The sequence below is a fragment of the Fringilla coelebs genome (genome assembly GCF_963513975.1).
Source record: "Fringilla coelebs genome assembly, chromosome: 5".
Taxonomy (NCBI): domain Eukaryota; kingdom Metazoa; phylum Chordata; class Aves; order Passeriformes; family Fringillidae; genus Fringilla; species Fringilla coelebs.
In genome coordinates, this window is record NC_140033.1 from 14,529,181 (window position 1) to 14,549,580 (window position 20,400).

General features: G+C 42.4%; 1 protein-coding gene across 1 annotated transcript in view; it reads right to left on the minus strand.

The window, feature by feature from the left end:
- LAMB4 (laminin subunit beta 4) overlaps positions 1-20,400 on the minus strand; it is a gene marked incomplete at both ends in the record, with an annotated part of 40,994 nt that extends 20,594 nt beyond the window's left edge. The window contains 18 exons of the mRNA XM_084206861.1: positions 995-1,172; positions 2,091-2,211; positions 2,911-3,032; positions 4,219-4,404; positions 5,113-5,244; positions 6,171-6,321; positions 7,281-7,360; positions 7,817-7,926; positions 8,625-8,804; positions 9,908-10,096; positions 10,739-10,859; positions 12,004-12,218; positions 12,754-12,817; positions 12,966-13,154; positions 13,776-13,849; positions 15,486-15,621; positions 18,982-19,139; positions 20,367-20,400. Coding sequence (XP_084062987.1) covers positions 995-1,172; positions 2,091-2,211; positions 2,911-3,032; positions 4,219-4,404; positions 5,113-5,244; positions 6,171-6,321; positions 7,281-7,360; positions 7,817-7,926; positions 8,625-8,804; positions 9,908-10,096; positions 10,739-10,859; positions 12,004-12,218; positions 12,754-12,817; positions 12,966-13,154; positions 13,776-13,849; positions 15,486-15,621; positions 18,982-19,139; positions 20,367-20,400 — 2,440 coding nt within the window. The remainder of the gene's footprint in view (positions 1-994; positions 1,173-2,090; positions 2,212-2,910; positions 3,033-4,218; positions 4,405-5,112; positions 5,245-6,170; positions 6,322-7,280; positions 7,361-7,816; positions 7,927-8,624; positions 8,805-9,907; positions 10,097-10,738; positions 10,860-12,003; positions 12,219-12,753; positions 12,818-12,965; positions 13,155-13,775; positions 13,850-15,485; positions 15,622-18,981; positions 19,140-20,366) is intronic.

Below are 20,400 nucleotides of genomic sequence, written 5' to 3' on the forward strand. Positions count from 1 at the left end.
ATAACCTGCAAGCTGTATTTAGTTTGTGTCTGTGTACTGTTTGTTTCCTTCTGGACACCTTGATTAACTTGTTGGGTGAAGAGGCTCCACTAACCCACAGAGGTTTGTCCAGGATGCTCTGGAAAGCACTAGAAAACCAAAGTGCCACATTTCATTGGGAGAATCTTGTCACTTTAGGAATCAGGCCAATAGGAAGTTATCACAGCCCAAGCCTAAATGAAGGGTTCACTGGTTGCACAGCTGTGACCTCATTGCCTGATATTACAGTGAGGCATCAATGCTAAAAATTGTCCAATCCAAGCAGATGCTATCACTTTGAAGGCATTGCTGCTAGGATCCCTGAAAGAAGATGGCCACCAAAGTTGCCCAGAAAGGTCTGTCCTGTTACTGGAAGTGCAGAGAAGTTCCATTTCTCTGGGCCAAATACTTGGGAAATTCCCTGAGCTACTGAGCCCAGCTAATGGTGGGTCCAGGAGGCTGCCTAAGAATTTCAAACCCCACCTGTCACTGCCTTCTTGATGCAATATCATTAAGTTTTTCTTGGTGAATCTCTTCCAGTACACCAACTTATGTACCATCATGTCTGGAATCTTACCAAGGCATTTAGCCAGCCTACAGCATCTAGAGAGAGTGCTTAGAAACTTCTGTCATTTAAGAGCAGCCAGAAAAGAAGGAAAATTATTGCCTTGTCCTTATGGTAAAGGCATCTGATTCAAATGCTTCTCAGAAGACACAAAAACACTGCCATGGTCCCTCTCATGCTGCTCATGAAGCCCATCAGGAGAGATGAACTCTGAGATTCATGCCACCAAGAGGTGTTTGCAGCCCACGCAGGGTTCCGCGGGATCTACCCTGCACATCCATGGACATCGCATGCTGGCCAGCTTCACTTCTGCACCACTGCAGGCTCAGAGCTCCACAGTGAACATACCCTACAAACTCAAGGCAAAGCCAGCAACTGCCCAAAGAGCTGCCTGTGCAGGCTGGTCCTTACCGACGGCGCCGTTGTGGATTCGGGCTGACAGGCTCGCTATGAGCCGTGCGCACGCTTCGGGCAGGACGTGAGGCCCAACTTCAGATGCAATTTCAATGCAGTGATACTGCTGGTACTCATCTAAATCCTTTTCACTGCATAAGTTCTCCACAGATCCAATTCTGGGAATAAGTCCAAGCTTTGTCGTTAAGAGAGAAAAGAAAACACTTTTGCTTAGATATATTGAAATCCAGAATTTCCCACATTCTCTTAATGTGCTTTCCATTGCAACGACAGAGGCCTGGAGCATTGGGTTCCCAAATCTGCAGTTGTGCCATTCTGTCATCTAAATTCACATTTATTCTCAAGGTCTAAACATTCCCTGAGTTCTTCAAATAAGAGAGACTGTGTTTAAAAAAATAAAATTATAACAAGACCTCTGATATATGCTCAGAACTGGTCTTGCTGTGCTGTGTTAGTGACTCCAAAAGCAGTGTCTGGCCAAAATTTTTACTTGTATTACTGTGATAGGGAAAAATCAGCTGAAGGTTCTATGTCCAAGTATAGTCAGCCCTTGCCTGGTCCAGTTCTACAGGAATAATTAGAGAAATAGACCTAAAAATATTTTTCTCAGGAGAAGGACCCAAAACTAATACCCAGTTCCTGACTTGATGGAAATTTGGAAAATATCTAGACCAGATTCCCAGGAAGTACAAGACTAATTTTACTTTTTCAATATAATCTGTAAAAATATCCATGATCCCAACAAATTAGAGATATTTAAAAAAACCTAAGTGATGAGGAGCCGTACAAATTTATATCCACAGCATCTTATCAGTATATACATGTGGACTGTGTTTATAATCAATGAGAAACAGATAGAGGTACATGCAACGTATGCAACAAGTATGACTTGTATTGCTCCATGAAAATTTAACCAGATACAATTCTGCCCTTCCATACAAAAATATGCAAACAATGCCAATAGAGAAAAACAGAAGCTGAATTTCTGTTAAAACACACTATACCTTATTTAAAAATACTTCTAATAAGTCCATTAAAAAAATATCACTGTGTATAAATAAAACCTCAAGGGACTTGTGACAGAACTACTCACTGAGTCAATCAAGATGAATGATTTTGCCTTTTTGTCAGAGGCAGAGAGCTGGGAAAAATACACATCCGCAAAATATTCTGTTCCCGGCTCCAGGCAGACTGGAGTTTGCAGAATTGCAATCCTGTTTAGCAGAAATGAAGCACAGTTATAGCCAGGAGTCAGGACAAGGCAAGTTTACTGAATGCTGTGGGCTCTCCCTTCCCTCTGTGCCTGCAAACTGATGCCTGCTGCCTGGAGCAGGCCCTGCTGCAGTGAGGAGCACACCCAGCCCCAAGCTTGCAGGCTTTGGGAAAGCTGCAGGACTTCTCCCAGATGATTCACTAAATGCAATTTAATCCTGGGGAGATTAAACTGAAAATGGCAGGTTTTACTGCCTCTAGCAAGGGGGTTTGCAACTCACTGTTCATATTCGTCCTTTCCTGTCCCTATTTGATCAAGACATTGGTCACATCCTCTTAGCTTCTCTCTATTCTTTACACAGGTCCAAGCTGAAAAGCTGTTTTTGAAAGTAGACTAGGACAGTGAGTTTAAGTCAATATTTCCTTTCTATTCTAAAGTAGCTGCAGTTGGATTTTCACCAGAGCAACCAATCCCAGCTGGATCTCAGGCTGGATCTCCTGGGTCTGGCAAACCAGACTAAGGACTGGGGCATCACACTCTTCCTTAGACCCTGTGTAGTATTGTGGTGTGCCAGCAAGAGAAAAGGCCACACATGTGTTTCTGATATTCCCACTATCCCACACATGTGTTGCTCTGCAGTGCTTCAGTAAATGATTTGTACACAGAAGATCTACAGGCAAAAAGACAGCAACAGTCAGACCTCTTTGTAGCTGGGAGAGGCAATTCAAGTGGCTCCTGTGAAAGGACCTTGTTTTTGCAGTGTTGACCTGACAAGATACCAGCAGGCTGGATGGCAACGCTTGCACGCCAGTCTTCCAAGAACTATAAACAAAAGACAAAAATTATGGCTATATTTTGTATCTGAAAAACCTGCTTTCTCTTTGAAAGTGTTAATGAAAGCCATCTGAATCACTGCACACTGCAGTGACAAGACAGACTTTCTCTTTATTCTTTACAGCACTGAAAAACAATGTTATTTGTGAAAAATTCATTGTATTTGCAATAGATAATGAAAAGCAGAGACGGAAATGAGACCTCAGCTGGTTCAAATAGAAACAGCTCTGTTAGAGTCACTGGAGTTGTTTCTTTTCTTAGCATAGTGTTTTTCTGGAGATGTCCTTCATTAGCTGCCTTCTCACACATCTAATAAGAAATAGTAAACATTAAAGACTTTGTATCAAATGTATTTAAAACCCAACTCTTCAATCCTTAGACAGAAAAAGCTACCTCAAACTAGCCCACAGAAAAATTGTTCCCATGTTTTAAGACACTGAGAGATTGTTTTGCCTCAGAGTGCCAGTCAGAGAACAGAACAAAATAGACAGCAGGAAAATCTTGAGTTGTGGGGACTGTCCCAGAGAATTGCAAAAGAGTAAGGAGTTTACAAGAGCTGGTACCAATAAAACACTTGCGTGTGTTCTTGAAGACATGGGTAAGGACCTGAGTTTAACCAGATTTGAATTAACAGATGTCCCTAGACATGTCATCATCATTAAGAAATCTTCTCCAGGCAAAAAATAGTAATTTGTCTATTTTCCTACAATTTTCACACATCTCGGAGTCCAGCTGGAACAACTGTGAAGCGGGATGCCTACAAAAGGATAAATATCTATGCTGATGACTCCTGCCTGTACACATTTTAGGGCCCAAAAAACCCAGCTAGGAATACATGATGCTTCTCTAAAAGGAACTGCATTCTCCATGAGTTTGATTTTTGAGTAAAAGTCCAGTCCAAGTAAAGCTGCCAAAAGAGAAACATTCAGAAGATGAAATTTTGGCCAATGCTTAGAAAACACTTTTGTGCAGATTTTTCATATTTGAGTGGAAAGGGTTAAGGGGTCAGTGGAGAACATATTACTTGGTTGGTAAGGGAATTTGTTACTAGGTGAAAAACCAAGCAATTTTAACTTTTGATATAAAGAATAGGACAAGTTGCTCATCCTAGAATTCACAAAATAGACTCTGCACCTATCACAACATCACAAGACACACAAGAGATCACAAGTACCTCAGGCTCATAGCGAACTGTGATATCAAAGTCCATAGCAAAGGGGACATTGCTGATGGCAAATCTCAGCCCAGCTCCGCTGGGAACACGGGCAAAGCCATGTCCTGTCCAGGTGACAGCCCGGCCAGCGCTGGGCTGCCGGAACACCACGGCCAAACCCGAGTCCTGTCCAAACTGCGTCACACCCTGCAGAGACACATTGGCATTTCAAATACACTGAGTCAAAGGACAACAAAAACAAAGTCAGAAAAAAGAAAGGAAATATTTTTGCCACATTGTTTACTTATTTTAGCCATCAATCTCATTTTCTGAACAAGCTTGAGATTGACAATCTAAGAACTCTCCCAAAGGTAGGATGTTTAGGGACACATGTAAAGGAAGCTTCCTATAACTTTGCAGCAACAGCAATTAGAAGGACTAGAATAATCCACTCACCTCTGAATATCTGGCATCTCCAAACACTCACATTGCAAACCTTAAACTGAGTAAGCCTGATTTCATACATGGCTGGACTTTTCCATTATAAGGTAGATACATAAATATCAGTACTTACAATTGCTGCACTTAAGTGCAGGAGGTACCATGCTAATGTCTTGGTAAACTTGTTGAAAATGTCTTGCTACCAAAGAAAAAGTTTACCTTTCATAAGGACTTTTCTCTTCCAAAAATTAATGGAACTTGAGTCTACAAAGGCACCAGACACAGCAGAGTAAGCCTGTCAGTGTGAATAATAAAATGTCCAACCCAACTGTGTACCAAAAAGTTGATTTGTGTCAGGATTGAAATGTCTAAGACTGCACGTTCCATATGCTCAGACATTTCCTTGCCCTTGTTACAATATAATTTTTTTTTTATTTGGTGTAGACTTAAGTAACTCCTCAAGCACTAATTTACCTCTTCCAGTCCAGATTTCCTCACAGTTCGTTTCTTGTTCCTGTTTAACACAATCTTTCCATTTTCAATCATGAACTCATAGCCTTTCTTCTGGAAGTAGATGTCACACCTTGGAAGAATGCTTGGCTGAACCTATGAGGTAATAAAAGAGGAGCAGAACTGTCTCAACAATGTTGAAGGGTGGTAAGCAAGTAAATGAAAGTCCACATTCTTAAAACAAGATCTATTCTCACTGGGAGAAACTCTAAACTGTGGCCCAACAGCTGCTGGAAATCCTTTTCCCTCACTCCTTTAAAATTAACTTGTACTTTTCCCTCATAAGCTATGTCCCAGACATCTGTTTTCCATTTAATTATTGGACTGTAGGAAAATTACTGATTGTGATTATAGCTAAATATTTGTGGTTGTGACATGCAAATAAACATTTTTTTATTATTCCTTATCTATAGTTTCTATACATGTCAGAGAAAAAATGTTAGCAAAAGCATAGACAGAGGAAGGGATGCATTCCAGGCTAGCACTCAGCATGGGGAACAACTACCCCCAAGTTGAAGGGAAGAAAAAAATTAATTTTTCTAAAAACATTACAGATGGATTCCAAATTCTTGAGGAAATTAGGCTACAATCAATGCTGTTATATAAGGCAGCAGGAATTAATCCAATGGAGCAGAGAGTAATTTGATTCTTCCCTTGTTGGAGACTTCCAGAAGTAAAACATTTCAAGAGAGCTATTGGCAACTCAAATACTTTCCTCTAATTTAAATAATTAAATTTATTTCTCTAATTCATGCTAGACCAGCCTGCAGTTAAGAAGAAGTAAGGGCAACTTTGCAGGTCATACCACGGTGTACTGCCTGTGCCTTTTTAACAGCCACAGTTATGGAATAGTCATGTCCATGAAAAACAAAGACAAACTGACAATGGCCATGGGGCTTGTTTTGCATTTTCCTGCTAAAGAGCTGCTCCCCAAGCAAGGGCTCTCCCCCTCAGCCTCAGCTCCCGTGTCACCGCTGCAATGATCCCCTCTCAGTACAACACCTAAAAAGCCAAATACCTACCAGGGGTGCAGAGCCAGAAAGGGGCCTTGCATGCTCAGCTTCATAAATATAATAGTCCAGGGGTAGAAAGAAGTATCCTGGAGCTGGCTCGTTGCACTGGCGGCTCACAATGTTGGGCAGACACTCGCACTGACCGTCCTTCAGCGAGCACCTACAGGAGGAGTTGGGAAAGGGAGGACATCGCAGTGGCACAGCTGGGTCCTCACAGCATGAGGGCAGCTCACATCCACCCTCATTCCACTGTTGCTTAATTTCTCCCATTGCTGGATTACCTCCATTACTAAACTTCCTCCTATCACCCACCTCCTCTGTTTCTGGTGCTGGATTTATTCAATGCTACTTTTCCATGATTTCAGAGTTCACAACCTCCTTTGTCTTTGTCTGTTCCATACCTAAAGCACTGATGCTTTTGTTTCCTGAGCATCTGTTATTGTCTATTCCTGTATCATTTCTTGTATCTTTTTCTATAAGAATCACTATATCATTATTCTTAATAATCTGTCACCTATAATTATAGAGGCAAGACATGAGATCAGAAGGACCTTTGATGTGATATTGAATTTTTTATATGCTTACATGTATATTTAACACACCAGGTGATTTACCTGCCCACAAGGAGCTGCTCTACAGCATGGGACTGTGTACTCCTCTGTCTGATGCCTAACAACAGTAGTGAAGACCCCTGCCCAACAGACTTTTGAAGGAGCCCAAATGACACCAACCTTGCTTCTAAAATTATGCATTTTAAATAGGACCCAGAAAAAAAAATTCTAGCATTTAAGGTAGGAGGCTAAGTTAAAAATCTCACCTCTGACTTATAATTTCTAATAATATTAGGGCCTCTGGTTCTCTGAAGGCATATGTTTTATATTTCATATTAAACACATCTAGGCTCAACCAGATTTAAGGTTGACTTCAAAGGAAATATGTAAATCCCCTTACCACAAATAAATTTCCATGAGCTCCACCCAACTTTACACTGTTTGTATATGATGAAATTCCATCTACATTCTATTTTCCTATCCATACTGTGACTGTATTAACCTAACCAGAAAATGTAGCCTAAGAGTTTATAAAAATTAAAGCCAAGAAAGAACTTGAAGAACTTACAAGTTATTCTGGGATCCACCAATATCACAGTCACATGGAGAACAGCCGTACAAGCTGTTGCCAAGACCCCAGTATCCTGCCTGGTATAAAAAGAAAGGTTCTTTTACGGCAAATGTTTAAGTATGCAAAGCAAAACAAAACTCGTTCTGCTGGATGAACAATGGAGCACTACTGTACTTGGCCATGGGAGATTGCTCCTCTTACCGGATAGCAGGGGTGCTCAGCCACTGCAAGGGCCAGATATTTACCCACTTGTACAAGCAAATTGCTCTGTAAACAGCTAAAATGGATCAAGGACATAGTTTTGCATTTCCTTTCCTTCCTGGGAGTGCTCCTCCCCCTGCAATTTAATTGCACAAATATTTGGGGGCAGTGAAAGAAAAACAGATGTGTCAAAGCAAATTGGGAGCATACAGCTATAAAATTATTTTGAATTTTGACTAATTGTTTACTTTTGTGGCAATGAAAAGGTGTGAGATGGGTGAGGAGACTTCCACAACCACATGCAGAAGCGAACCCAAAAACTGAGTACATACAAGGCATCTTTCACAGCGCTGCCCTGTGGTGAACCTCTGGCAGAGGCACTCTCCCGTGGCAGGATCACAGACGGAGAAGGGCAAAGTGCCCAAGGGATTGCAGTTGCAGGCTGCAGAGACAGAAAAGTGCAGTTACCTCTGCAGGGCCCAGTGACAGCCCAGGACTGGCATTTACATTAGATGTGGCATCAGCATGACAGGCAGACTCCATCATCCACACAGACACTCTGCAGATAAATGTGCCCCTGTACCCTCCAGCCCTCAGACCGCCTTAGAAATGGACAATTTCCTCCTCGGTGGGTCCCTCTCTGGGGAGAGAAGAGGCACTGGCAGGAGGCCTCAGCCGCAGTTTGCCAAGGGCTGTGTGCTGATCTGCACTGCAGTCCTTGTGTGTGGCTGAGCACCTGGTGTGGGCACAATGTGCTCACAAACCCACAGAGCACCTGGGCAGGGTGGGTCGTGCTTTCACCAAGCCTTTCTCAGAGGAATGGTTGTCTGGAAGTTCTTTTGGCAAGGCAGCAGCTCCTGTCATCTCAATATCCCTTTTCAATTAAGTTGCATATTTAATAAGTTTTCTATTAACAATAGCCTGATCTGTTATATTATACTATGCATTCTGAAAGTGATTTTGCACTGTTTCAGCCTTGGATGCTGCACCAGAAAACTTGAATTTTGTAGATGTTCAATTACAGTAGGCAACTGGCTATTTTGTGACTCAAGTCACAAGAGCACTAGTGTGCGGATCTGCGCATTCAACTACCTCCATGCCTTAGAAACGCTTTGGAAAGGAGACTAGTGTTTTACGTACGCCGGCAGCCCAGGGGGTCGCTGCTGCTCAGCCCGTAGTAGTTCGCCTTGCACTTGTCGCAGCGAGCGCCCTCCACGTTCTCCTTGCAGGGGCAGCGCCCCGCCACCGTGCCCAGCGCGGGGTCCGTGCGGCTCTCGCACACGCCCCCGGGCAAGGTGCCCTCGGCGTCACAGTTGCATGCTGCAGGCAGGGCCAGGGAGACACACAAGAAAAGCAATGTAGATGTAAGCAAGAAAATGCAATTACAGAGCTACTGGTGATCTGTCCTTGCTTCCTTAAGGACTTTTCATGCCAAGCAATTGCTACAATTAAATAATACTCAGAGTGTTTTCTCCATCCTATTAGTAATGAATTTAGGTCATCTTTCAGAAGAAGAGCTTTCATGTCTGAAAGATTATTTTTCGTGCATATGGCAGGTATCTAGCAAAAGTTATTTACTCCTCCCATCATTTTGGAGCCTCTTCTGTAATTGCTGAAGGTCACAGAAGCAAGATCACTACTGCTATTCCTATTTATCTTGACCTTGTTCAAGAAAAATGATAGCTTTGCTGGATTCCTAAGCTCTGTTTAGCAAGGAGTTGGAATATGCAGCTCTTTTCACAACGGTGGTTGGAGCATACTGTCATGCAGCTACTTAGTAGGGCAGTTTGGTTGTTACAGATTTGGTAACATTTTTACAACCATGTGGACATTTAAGCATGGGGATGGCCATAGGGCCCAGAGCAAAGGGAACCAGAACTGATAGTATAGGGACAAAATGTTTCTAAAATCATGGGCCGTTCAGGGGAGTTGGAAAGAAAGGCTGGGCCTGGTAGGCCCTTGGAAAATGTTAGGCTATACTGGATCCTGTGAAACTGCGCCTGTATAATAATTTATTGACTATGATAAATTATATGATTGTTATATGATAAATTATATGATTGTTAAATGCAATGATTGTTTGGTAATTGGATATAATTATTGTTTAATTGTAACAAGAATCATGAGAAATTATGTTTGGGGGATTTGATGGAAATTACAAGAATCCATGCTTGAATAAAATCAATGCATACAATAGAACAATATAAGTTTAATAACCAATATGTAGTTATATAACAATAAGGGTATAAAAACATGCTCATCCTGAACCCACATCAGAGTCAGATTTGGGTCTGTACCCTGACACCCAGAGCTCTTCAGTAAAAGCACCTGCATACCCTCATTCTGTGGTTGTGAGCTCCTGAGCGCTAACAGAACAGCCCTGCTTTGGGTCACTCGGACAGAGGTGGAAAAGGGAAGCTTACGGAGGCACGGCCGAGGATCCGAGATGGCTTTGAGCGGATCCTGGTAGAAGGAAGGTTTGCACCTGTGGCAGTGCTGGCCGGTGGTGTTGTCCTGGCAGTCCTCACAAACGCCGCCGCTGACCCCACCGCTGGCCCGGTACACGGCCATGTCAAAGTGGCACCTGCTGGAGTGGCTGTTGCAGTGACAAGCTGGAACCAAAGCAAACAGGGGGCTATTTCACACCATGGAAATGCTGTGCTCTGGACACATTGCCATCTGCACTTCACACAGGGTTACTGGTTACTTGTATGATTTCAGTGCCCAGCAAGATTATTCCCAGGCCTTGTGTCTTACAGCTGGGGGAAAAAAATTGGAGTATTCAGACAGAACTGTACCCTAAACTTGGAAATGCAGGTGAGTGTGTCTGATGTGCAGTGGGGAACACTGCTCTGCTGAAGAAATCTCTAGCTGAATGTTTGTTACAGATCCTAATATATTATCCTTGTGTATACTGCATTACTCATTACTGTGGAAATTAATAATTTAGCCTTGTCTAAATTCTTTCACTCATATGAAAAACACCATGCAAACCAATGAACTATCTTTTTTGCATTAGCTGCTTTTTCCCCTCTTTGTTGTTTTTTTTTTTTACCTGTATGAAGAATAAGAACATGAAACAGCTCTTCCTTTTGTAGGATAACACTGCACCTGTGAATGCAGGAATCTGTTTTCCTGGATGAGGCATGAAAAATCTCCCTCCCAGAAACCTGGCCATCCCATTATGGATTGGACTAGGATTGTGCCACACCCACTCCTGGCTATTAAAAAGGAAAATATCATGCTGGAGTTACGTTTGCAAGCATTATCTTGCGTCCCTTCAGCTGGCCTCCAAGGAGCATCATTGTAGAAATCTTTACATCTTTCACAAGAGAAACCTTCGGTGTTATGGTGGCAGATACATCTCCCATGGACCTGTAATGTGGTGAGAACAGAGAGCAGATAAGGTGACGAGAGGAGAGGAGAGGAGAGGAGAGGAGAGGAGAGGAGAGGAGAGGAGAGGAGAGGAGAGGAGAGGAGAGGAGAGGAGAGGAGAGGAGAGGAGAGGAGAGGAGAGGAGAGGAGAGGAGAGGAGAGGAGAGGAGAGGAGAGGAGAGGAGAGGAGAGGAGAGGAGAGGAGAGGAGAGGAGAGGAGAGGAGAGGAGAGGAGAGGAGAGGAGAGGAGAGGAGAGGAGAGGAGAGGAGAGGAGAGGAGAGGAGAGGAGAGGAGAGGAGAGGAGAGGAGAGGAGAGGAGAGGAGAGGAGAGGAGAGGAGAGGAGAGGAGAGGAGAGGAGAGGAGAGGAGAGGAGAGGAGAGGAGAGGAGAGGTATTTGCTTAAGGCATGTCAGCAAGATCAGGAAAATTTGAAGCTCTTTGGCTCCCTCAGCTGACATAATTTACAATTATTTGAGTAAAAGATATGGAGAATACCTCCAAACATGAACCAAATCATTTTAAAGCCACTGAGCAACATTTAGAAAAAAATTACTTATAGAGATATCAAAGGAGGCATCAACATTTTAGATTATTTCTCTCTCTCCCTATATGTCTTCATATTGTGATACATATTTTCCAGGAGAAAAAACTCTTTTTCCCAGAGGGAAAAAACTTGCAATTACATTACTGGAATTTTTAATAATCCATTTTTCATGGGTTAGCTTTGCATTATCAACTATTCTTTCTTTGTGCCAATGCCTCCTCTCTCATTGCAGAGCCTCCAAGCCCAGCTGGAGTGTGGAATGCACCCGACAAGTGGCCATTCAAGTCTGCACATGCCATAGGCTACTTACTGTATTACATTTGCACCATTACAGCTCTGGAATTTTGCTGCTATTATCAACATGTCTTGTCCCAGTTGCTTTTGAAACACCACAGTAGTGTCAACAAAGACAGCTTCTGTGCATTCGAACCCCGGGTTTTAAAGGAAGAGTCTGCATTGAAACATTTAACAACTAGCGGTTGCAAATGGCCAATGCAAAGATTTTCAGAGATCTTCCTTCAGCTCCCTCCCTCCATCTCTTCCTTCTCACAAAACACCAATTGAGACTCCCCTTTTTGGAGACAGCATTAAGGACGCACCATCCCGGACTGATGGAAAACATCTCCCCGTAGGTTCTGCATGGAATCACACTGGCTGGCATGGCCATTGCAAAAGCAGCTGCCCCTTACAACCATCTCATAGATGGCATAGTAGTACTTCTCAAGGGGATCGCTGTGCCTCCTCCCAAGCAGAGCATCTCCAAGGGTGTGAAGTTTAGTAAAATTGATCCTTAGGTTTGTCAATGTAATGAGGTCTGGAAGGAAAGAAGAGAGATCAGGAGCCTGAGTTCAGTCTAAAATGAACAGTATGAAATCTTCAGCTTGAATCAGTCATCCAAGAATTTTCCTATAGTGAAGAAATAATGAAAATGATTGGCCAAGATCAGTAATGCCTACAGTGGCAGTGCAGTGCAGGGACCCACTCCTGGCACACTGCTGCATAAGTGTTGGCATCCTACTTGGTATTGCTCTGCATTTTCCCAGCCACTGTCTTCATGGGTTCATGTGTACCTCTGGGACTGCTCTCAAAAAGCAGTATGGATTGGGCCTAAGTCCAGAGGGAAAGAAGTTTAGCTTCATGGATGTGCTCTGCAGAGCTTTGCTGTTTGTCCCCAGGACTAGATAACAAGACTGGGCCATTTCATTTATTAATACAATGTGTCCCTAAGATCTTTAGGTAGCTAATTTTCAACATCATTGACTTACACCAACTGAGATGTTGACCCTTTCAGTGTACAAAACAAAAAATACCAGCAAAGTGTCTCTGGACAAAACATGTAGCATCCATACCTTGGATATATGGCACATATGGATTTTCTATTTCAAAGCTGGGATCCAAAGCTTTTAAAACAACCTGCAAAACAAATCAATAAAGCTCTAGAGATGGGATGAGCAGCCACCAAAGGGATCAAAGGACAGGCCTCTGCTTTTAGCAGACACAGACAAGAGACCTTCAGTTCTACAAATGATTTGAACTCATACAAACAGACACTTGACAGTACCTCGCCTTCAGTGGAGGGCTCGATGTCTGAATATCTTGAATCACAAACAACATCTCCAACACTTTTTGCTGGACCAGAAGAGATGTTGGGGAAAGAAGCTGCACAATCATGTGCAAAATATCTAAACACTTTCCAGGTCTGACCAAAATCGGTAGAGCGCTCAACCAGCATTGCTGCAGGCCGAAATGTCTGCAAGAAACAATTCAAGAATTCCCTAAGCCAGCATTAATAAGACACCTCAGGGGTTGTTACATTGATATTCCTCTTTGGAGGATGCTAAAATTTTGTATTTGAGAGTTTATAGGCTCATTACAGGTACTGTGATCCTTACAGGGGTCTCTGAAAAAGCTCATTAGAACCTCTCTCTAGCAAAAGGGAAAGGTAACATTTCATATAGATATGTGATTACTTTCTAAGTAAGGAAGTTTACCATAACAATTAGGAATTTAGGAAAATAAATTATAATCATCTGGATCAGAATTGATATGCATGAACTGAACTAAATTGAAAGAGCAACTGCAGTTCAGATATGTCCTACATTTTTAGAGTATAATTTTGCAAAGTATTTTTTCAGTTTTAATTTTTGGATTTATAGAAAATAGGTTCAGAAGGCACACAAATAGGAAGCTGCTCAGTCTATCCTCCTCCCCGAAGGCAGGATCAACTATAATTTAACAATACTTGACAGGTGTTTATCTAACCTGTTCTTACAAACCTCTAAAGATGGAGCCTTCAATGCCTCTCTAAGCAATTTATTCCTGTGGTTAATTAGTGTATAATATTACATAAAAGCTCTGGTAAAAGATGTACCTTAAAGGTCAGGATAAGATGGCTGAATTGGAATAAAGTTTCTAGGTCCAGTCTAATGCTGACATGGTCAACGCCTGAAAAGAGAATGAAAATGAAGTGCACAATGTGTACATTGAAGGGGTTGCTGAGACAGTTTTCCCATGGGGCATTTAAATATGCTGTTTCCAGCAGAGCAGCTAGACCCTTTAGGGCATCCTCTGTGCACAAACCCGAGCAGCTGGACCTCTCTCTCTGGGGCAATACAATGTGCTGCCTTCCTGGCACTGTCATCAGCAATGCTGCATGTCACAGACTGCAGGAGATGGCTGAAGGTCCTGCTCACATAATTCAGACTGTAAATGATGGTCATGGCAGGGTGCTGGGTTTGTGTGTTTCTACATCCAGTTAGGCTTATTTTTTTAAATCCATTCAAATAATTCACTTACTGCTAAGAAAGGAAAAGAGAACTAATAAAATGAGGTGTTTTCTTCATGCTGAACAGAACTGTTAAATCCCTTCTATACTTCCAGATCTGAGATTTGTCATGAGCAGAACTACTGCACCAGGCATCTTCCAAAACTGCAACGAATATGGAAAAAAAACTCCAGAAGTCACACATTCCCTGTAGAGAGTGCCAGGAGCTCATCTGATACCCCGTTGTTCACATCTGCATGCACCATCTCAGGACTCCTCCTGACCAGGCTGTGCATAAGATCTCATCCCAGAAGAAAGATAGAGAGAACAAGGAAAGCTCCTCTCACAGCTGGCCCACAGCTTTATTGGCAGTGGTGTCCAAAGCTGGTGACAGATCCTTGCTAAACTCCATGAAAAAACAAGGCTCATGGATTTTCAGTTGGATACTCAAAATAGAGGTAACATATTATCTTATTTTTCTATGACTTAATTTCCAACCAGTCAAATGCTTTTCACATAATCACTGTATGTCAAATAAGACAGAGTAAATGTTATTCCTCCTAGCATGTCTTCCCAGAGAAGCTGTAAGGATACTTACAGCTATCTTCATCAATTCAGGGATTGCACACATCCTCAGCAAGTTGCAGAGGACACCAAGCCTAGTGGTGCTGCTGAGACATGTGAAGGATCAGTGACCATCCAGACGGACCTGGAAAAGCTCAAGATGTGGGGCCATGGCAGTCTGATGAGATTTGTCAAGGCCAAGTTCAAGGTGCTACACTGGGGTTAGGACAATCCCCAGAATCAATACAAGCTGGGGGATGAATGGATCAAGAACAGCCCTGTGGAAAAGGAACTTGGGAATATCAGAATAATGGAGCCAACAGCCAGGCTTTATTTAGTTTTTTCCTCAACTATTAGTTCTTTAAAATAATTTTTTAAATGGGTATTTGTGTTTTACAGACTGTCTTGACATTACATTTGTAGGAAAATGTATATTTTTCCCCAAATGAAAATTCTCTGTCAGGGAAGACGCCCTGTGGAAAACATATGGCTTTCATGTATAACCCAGAATTGCCACACATCCTCTGGTCAGCTCTTGGAGGTGTGGAGTTTAAAACCTGCCCATAGAAACACAGACTTACCGAAATCTTATCTTGCTACACACAAATGGGTTTAAATCACTCAGTATTACCTAATCAAAGAGGATATGCAGGGTTTTTTTCATCTCTTCATGAAGGCAACATTGTGAAAGCCAAATATGTAAAGAAATCCCACGGTAACATTTTGCAGTAATATTTTCTCTAAGGAACTTACCATTTTCTGACTGCCACCACTTCTTCTTCCTTTCGGGCTCAAACGTTGTGATAACATTTTCGACCATGTGACTGTTGTGCTGGGTATAGGGATTATATGGGTATCTGGAATCACAGAGAAAGCACTTCTCTTCAGCCTAGAAAACAAAATGAGCAGAATAAAAGCTTAATTTGGATTCTTCACTAAAAATTAAGTGGATCTACATATATTTATGTCATTGCAAGGCTAGAACCTGCCTTGTTGTTTTGGATGCCTGTGCTTTTAATCACTCAGGCTTTTCATATACAAGAGAACCAACCTATGCATGAAGCATGCACATAGTAAGGGTTGGTCATGGTCTCCCCCAGGTACTTTACAAAAATTGCACTTTCCAGTTGTGGAGAAGGAGTGTCAGTAAGGCCAGGTACCGGGTAAGTAGTAGGTTTGGGATGACACCACCACCCTGACTGCTGTCAGCGTCTTCTAAAGTGTGGGGGAACTGGGAAAGTTTAAACCAATGCAAAGGAGGAAAATCAGGATATCAATAGGATCCAAGGGTCTTATTTGAAAATGCTACAAGCAGAAGATGAAGGTAGTAATGATTAACTGATATCTCAGTAGCGAATGAGAGGCTTTGATAGTGAGGGCAAGGAGTTTTGCTGTTTAAGGTGATAAGATGGGGATTGAGTGGGAGAGCAAGAAGAGGTGACAAGGTCAACATGCTGGGCTGGGAGATGGCCTCTGCTGGGCCATGTGGAGAGCCTGAGCAGCCATCACAGCCAGCGGGGTCCTGGGGAAGAGCTCAGCAGGGTGGGCAGGGGTGGATGCACTGCACAGACTGACTCCAGGAGATTTGGGCAGAGCGTAGTGTGAGGATGCAGGTATAAGCCACAGCAGAAGGTGATGCCTCAGCTGTGTGCCTGGCTGGTGGGACAGAGGCAGGAGGAAGAGGGGATGACACAGATCCCAGAGGGAACTGAAGGAGGAGGCATGAGTTCAGTGCCCACGGCTGGGAGGCTGGAAATGACCCAGAAGGAGATAGGTGGCACACTCAGGATCCACAAAGAATTGAGAATGGTTTTAACATCTTTGCATTATGAAATCACCTGGGAATTATTTGCATTTAAATAAGTGAAGATATATTGGTTTACAGGTATAATTAATGCATTTTAACCATTGTAATTATGTATTATATTCAGTCATTCTATACTACACTTGACAAATGTATGTATGCACATTTTAGAAGATGAGCAAGAAAATTAAAAAAAAAAAAACACTCTGGCATCTCATTTCACAAAGCTCTGGTAAGGAGAGCTCAGGTTGTTGAAGCAGTTGGAAGGACCATGCACACTCATACTCTGGTTTTTACAGACAAACAATATGACACTGGGGCAACTTATATTTAAGGTTGCTCCATAAAAATCTGCTCCAAATGACAAGCATGTGCGTGTCCATGTCTGGCAGATCCCATTTGCCTCTGAATTGTGCAGCTTTATACTCTCCTCAACACTGAGTGTCCTGTCTTTTCCTTTCAAAACATATGTAAGTAGTAAATCCAATCATTGAGCTAAAACCCACTTAACCTACATTTTAAAAACAGTAAGACATATTAAAGACTAAGAATTACATGTAGTGCTTCTTTCCAAACACAAAGCAGTTGAATTTTTTTTTTTCCCATCTGAATCCCAGCTAAATTCTGGCTCTTGGTAGCTTGCCACATTGACTAATACCCATTTTCATGAGTAAGGTTTGCTCTTAAGAAATCTGGCACAGGTCATCAGGAGAGGAGAGGAAGAACTTTGCTTTACAAGATGTAAGATGCAAAACTTCCTGGTCTGCCTCCAGCAAAGAAATCAAAATGGGCTGGTGAGAAAGCAAATTGGAAGTGAAATGGCACTCTGATGCACTGTAGGTGACAACACATTTAAGGCATGCTGATGGAACAGAACACATTGACAAAGGGTCTCTCTCTCCAGCTCTGCAAAGCAGCAGTTTGTAGTTTTCACCTTCTTCAGGAGTCAGCCACCAGGGGTCAAGATACATTGAAGCAGCATTAAATCACAGGGATTATTGCAGAACAACTGCTCCTTTTCATGAGTCTGTATTTACATAATTCAAAGGATAAGTACAGACAAGTGAAAATGTTAATTTTTTATTGCTTTTTGATCTCCTCCTAAAAAGCAAGAATAAAAGGCAATCATCCAGCTTTAGGACCAGAAAGAGGATTCAGGCTATTTTAGCAAAGGAAATAGATATGTACATTTTGCAGGAAACTGTGGATACAATGTGCAACTTGGAGCAGTGCTTCGTTCCATGTCCATTCTTTACTCTGCAAATGTGTCACAACATTAAGCTAGAAGGTCATAAACTGTCATTATTTTCAATTGCCTATAAATTAAGCTGTATCTCAACTTCCTCTTCAGCCTAGGCTGTTTTTTAGTGACAATATTTCTATTTGTGACAATTCATTAGCTCAGTGGGGCCAAGTCCTCCAGGATGTACAACAGAGGAATCCTCATTGGGATGTCACCTTCCCCTCCTCACTGCAGCCAGAGAGTGAGAGGCATCCCTTTGGTCAGCCACATTTTGGACCTGCTAACCCACCCATATGGCCAAAGCCTGGGCCACAGCATTAGGTCTTCCCTTTTCAGAGGCAGCTTTCTTCTTTCAGTAACACTGGCCTCATTTCAGATCAAAAGAGAGAGGAGTGTACACTGTGAATCTCTTAACAGGCTGCCTCTGGTCTCAACACCATGTGGACATGTCCTCTGAAGAAGGCCCTGCAGCCTGTGGGACCCCTGCACTCACACACACAGACCATGGGCTTCACCTCTGGGCCCTGAGTGGGAAGAGGACTTGCAGAGCAAAGCTCCTTCAGAAATTCCTGTGCTCAATCCCTGTGCATCTCAGGGATCTGTCTCCCCCTTGAGAAGATACACATCACTGTGGAGGCTGTTTGCTGCCAAACCATCCATATGTGCTGCAGTGAGGCACAGCCTTCCACCAGACTTAGTGTCACACTGTCTGATAATTATTCAGGTAACTCCCACAGGAACTTCCCAGTCTGGGCAAATTCATACAGATGAGAATAAGGTTAGTAGGAAGAATGAGAATATGGTTAGTTGTGGCAGGGGCTGACAGCAGGCCTGTCAGCTAAAGGAGCGAGAAGAAGCAAGAAAAAGCTGATAAAGAGCTCTCTCCAAGGCTGTGACTAAGGAGACTGAGAGAAGTGAAGAACTGAAGAAAGATAAGACCTTTGCAGCTAGACAAAGTATTTTTAGAAAGTTAGTTAAGTCACCGTAAGTTACACCAATAGAATTATGTTGATTTGTTGTGACCAATAGTTCAAGTAGAATAAGCATAAACAACTGGAAAGTGTATAAAAGATCAGCCATGTTCAAGAATAAAGAGTTGCCAACTGAGACTGCTTGTAGTCTCTGCTTTGTGTCGTGACCGCCTCGACAGCGACAGTTAGTAAGAGGAGTTCAGTTTATTAAAAAAGAAAGAGCAAACCCACCTCTAGGTAGCCTACAATGCAGTACTTCTGAGGGCTGCTCATCCCGCAGGTTGACGAGGCTGTCAGTTGCCTGCTGCGGCCCTGGAGAAGGTCCCCAAGGGCTGGGTGGCAGGACCCAGCATCACAGTCATGCTGTGCATGCTGGGGTCCTATCAGCACTGAGCATAACAGAAGATCAAAGAAAGATTAAATTGCTTCATGTAACCAGCAGTATTCTCCAGACAAATCAGTTAAATCCCAACACAAGCAGAAAACTCAATTATCCTTTGCCTGCACCCTTTTTTGTCCTTAGTTACACATTTTTTAAAGAACTTCAGTAATGAGCACACCAGCTGCAAAATAATAATAAAAAATATAGCTAGCATATTGCAAATCTATGCTAAAATTTAAATTTTCAGCACATTGGCATTTTTACTGAAAAGTTATGTGTCATGAGTAATAATTCATTCTGCTTCCTACCCTGACATACCCATTGCCAGCAATTCTACAAAATATCATTTCAATTGACTCTGTGAATAGAGACAGATTTTAATTAATTCCACTTATTTCTGTCGAAATAAGTGTTCCAAGTTATAATGGTGGAAATGAGACCAGGATTGAGATTAGGACTGATATCGGGGTCCCCCAGATTTTCTTTTAATTTCCAATGAATCCCTAGTCCAGCGTCAGAGCCCTGTCAGAACCCATGAAGGGGTCATTAATAAATTAAGAGAGTAATTCTGAATTCTCTGAATAATTGCAGGACTTCTTCTTTGTTTTGCCTGAAACAACTTTCAGTATCTTCCCTATTATACTAAGACTTCCCTTACAGGGCTTTTCCTTCTAAACAAGTTCTGTCCTGAAACTCTGCAAAGGAATGGGTACCTTGGAGGCTATATCCATTCAGCTTTACTTGGCTCAACTTGTTAGAAAAGGTGCAGTTAAAAAACCCCTACAACTGATACTTGAAGATCCCACAAAACACTAGAAACACAACTACAACAGTAAAAATACAGCATTTTGTAGCCAAATTTCAGTCTATGGCTCAGGCTATAATTCAGATGAAGAGTGACACGACTCTTCAGATGTAAAGCAGTGCCTATGTTTAGTTAGCCTGCTCTTTTTAGTTATACAAATCCATGCTGATTATTCATTAGCAGATGCTGATTGCCCCTTTCAGGACCTGAATTAGACTCAATTACAACATGTATGTTTTCTTTGTTCCTGAAGATATCATATCTCATAGGTCCCTCACTGGCAGGAGGGTGAGGAATAAGGATTCACTGTCACGTGTTTCTCAATAGCATTTTCTTAAAAGAAGTGCTTTCACAAAATCTTGGAAAGGTGTGTAAATCACATGATAATATTCCAAAATTGGCCTGAGTCACTGTAGCATCTGTACTTACTGAGGTGTAACAGGATGGCCAGCCCCAGCCTCAT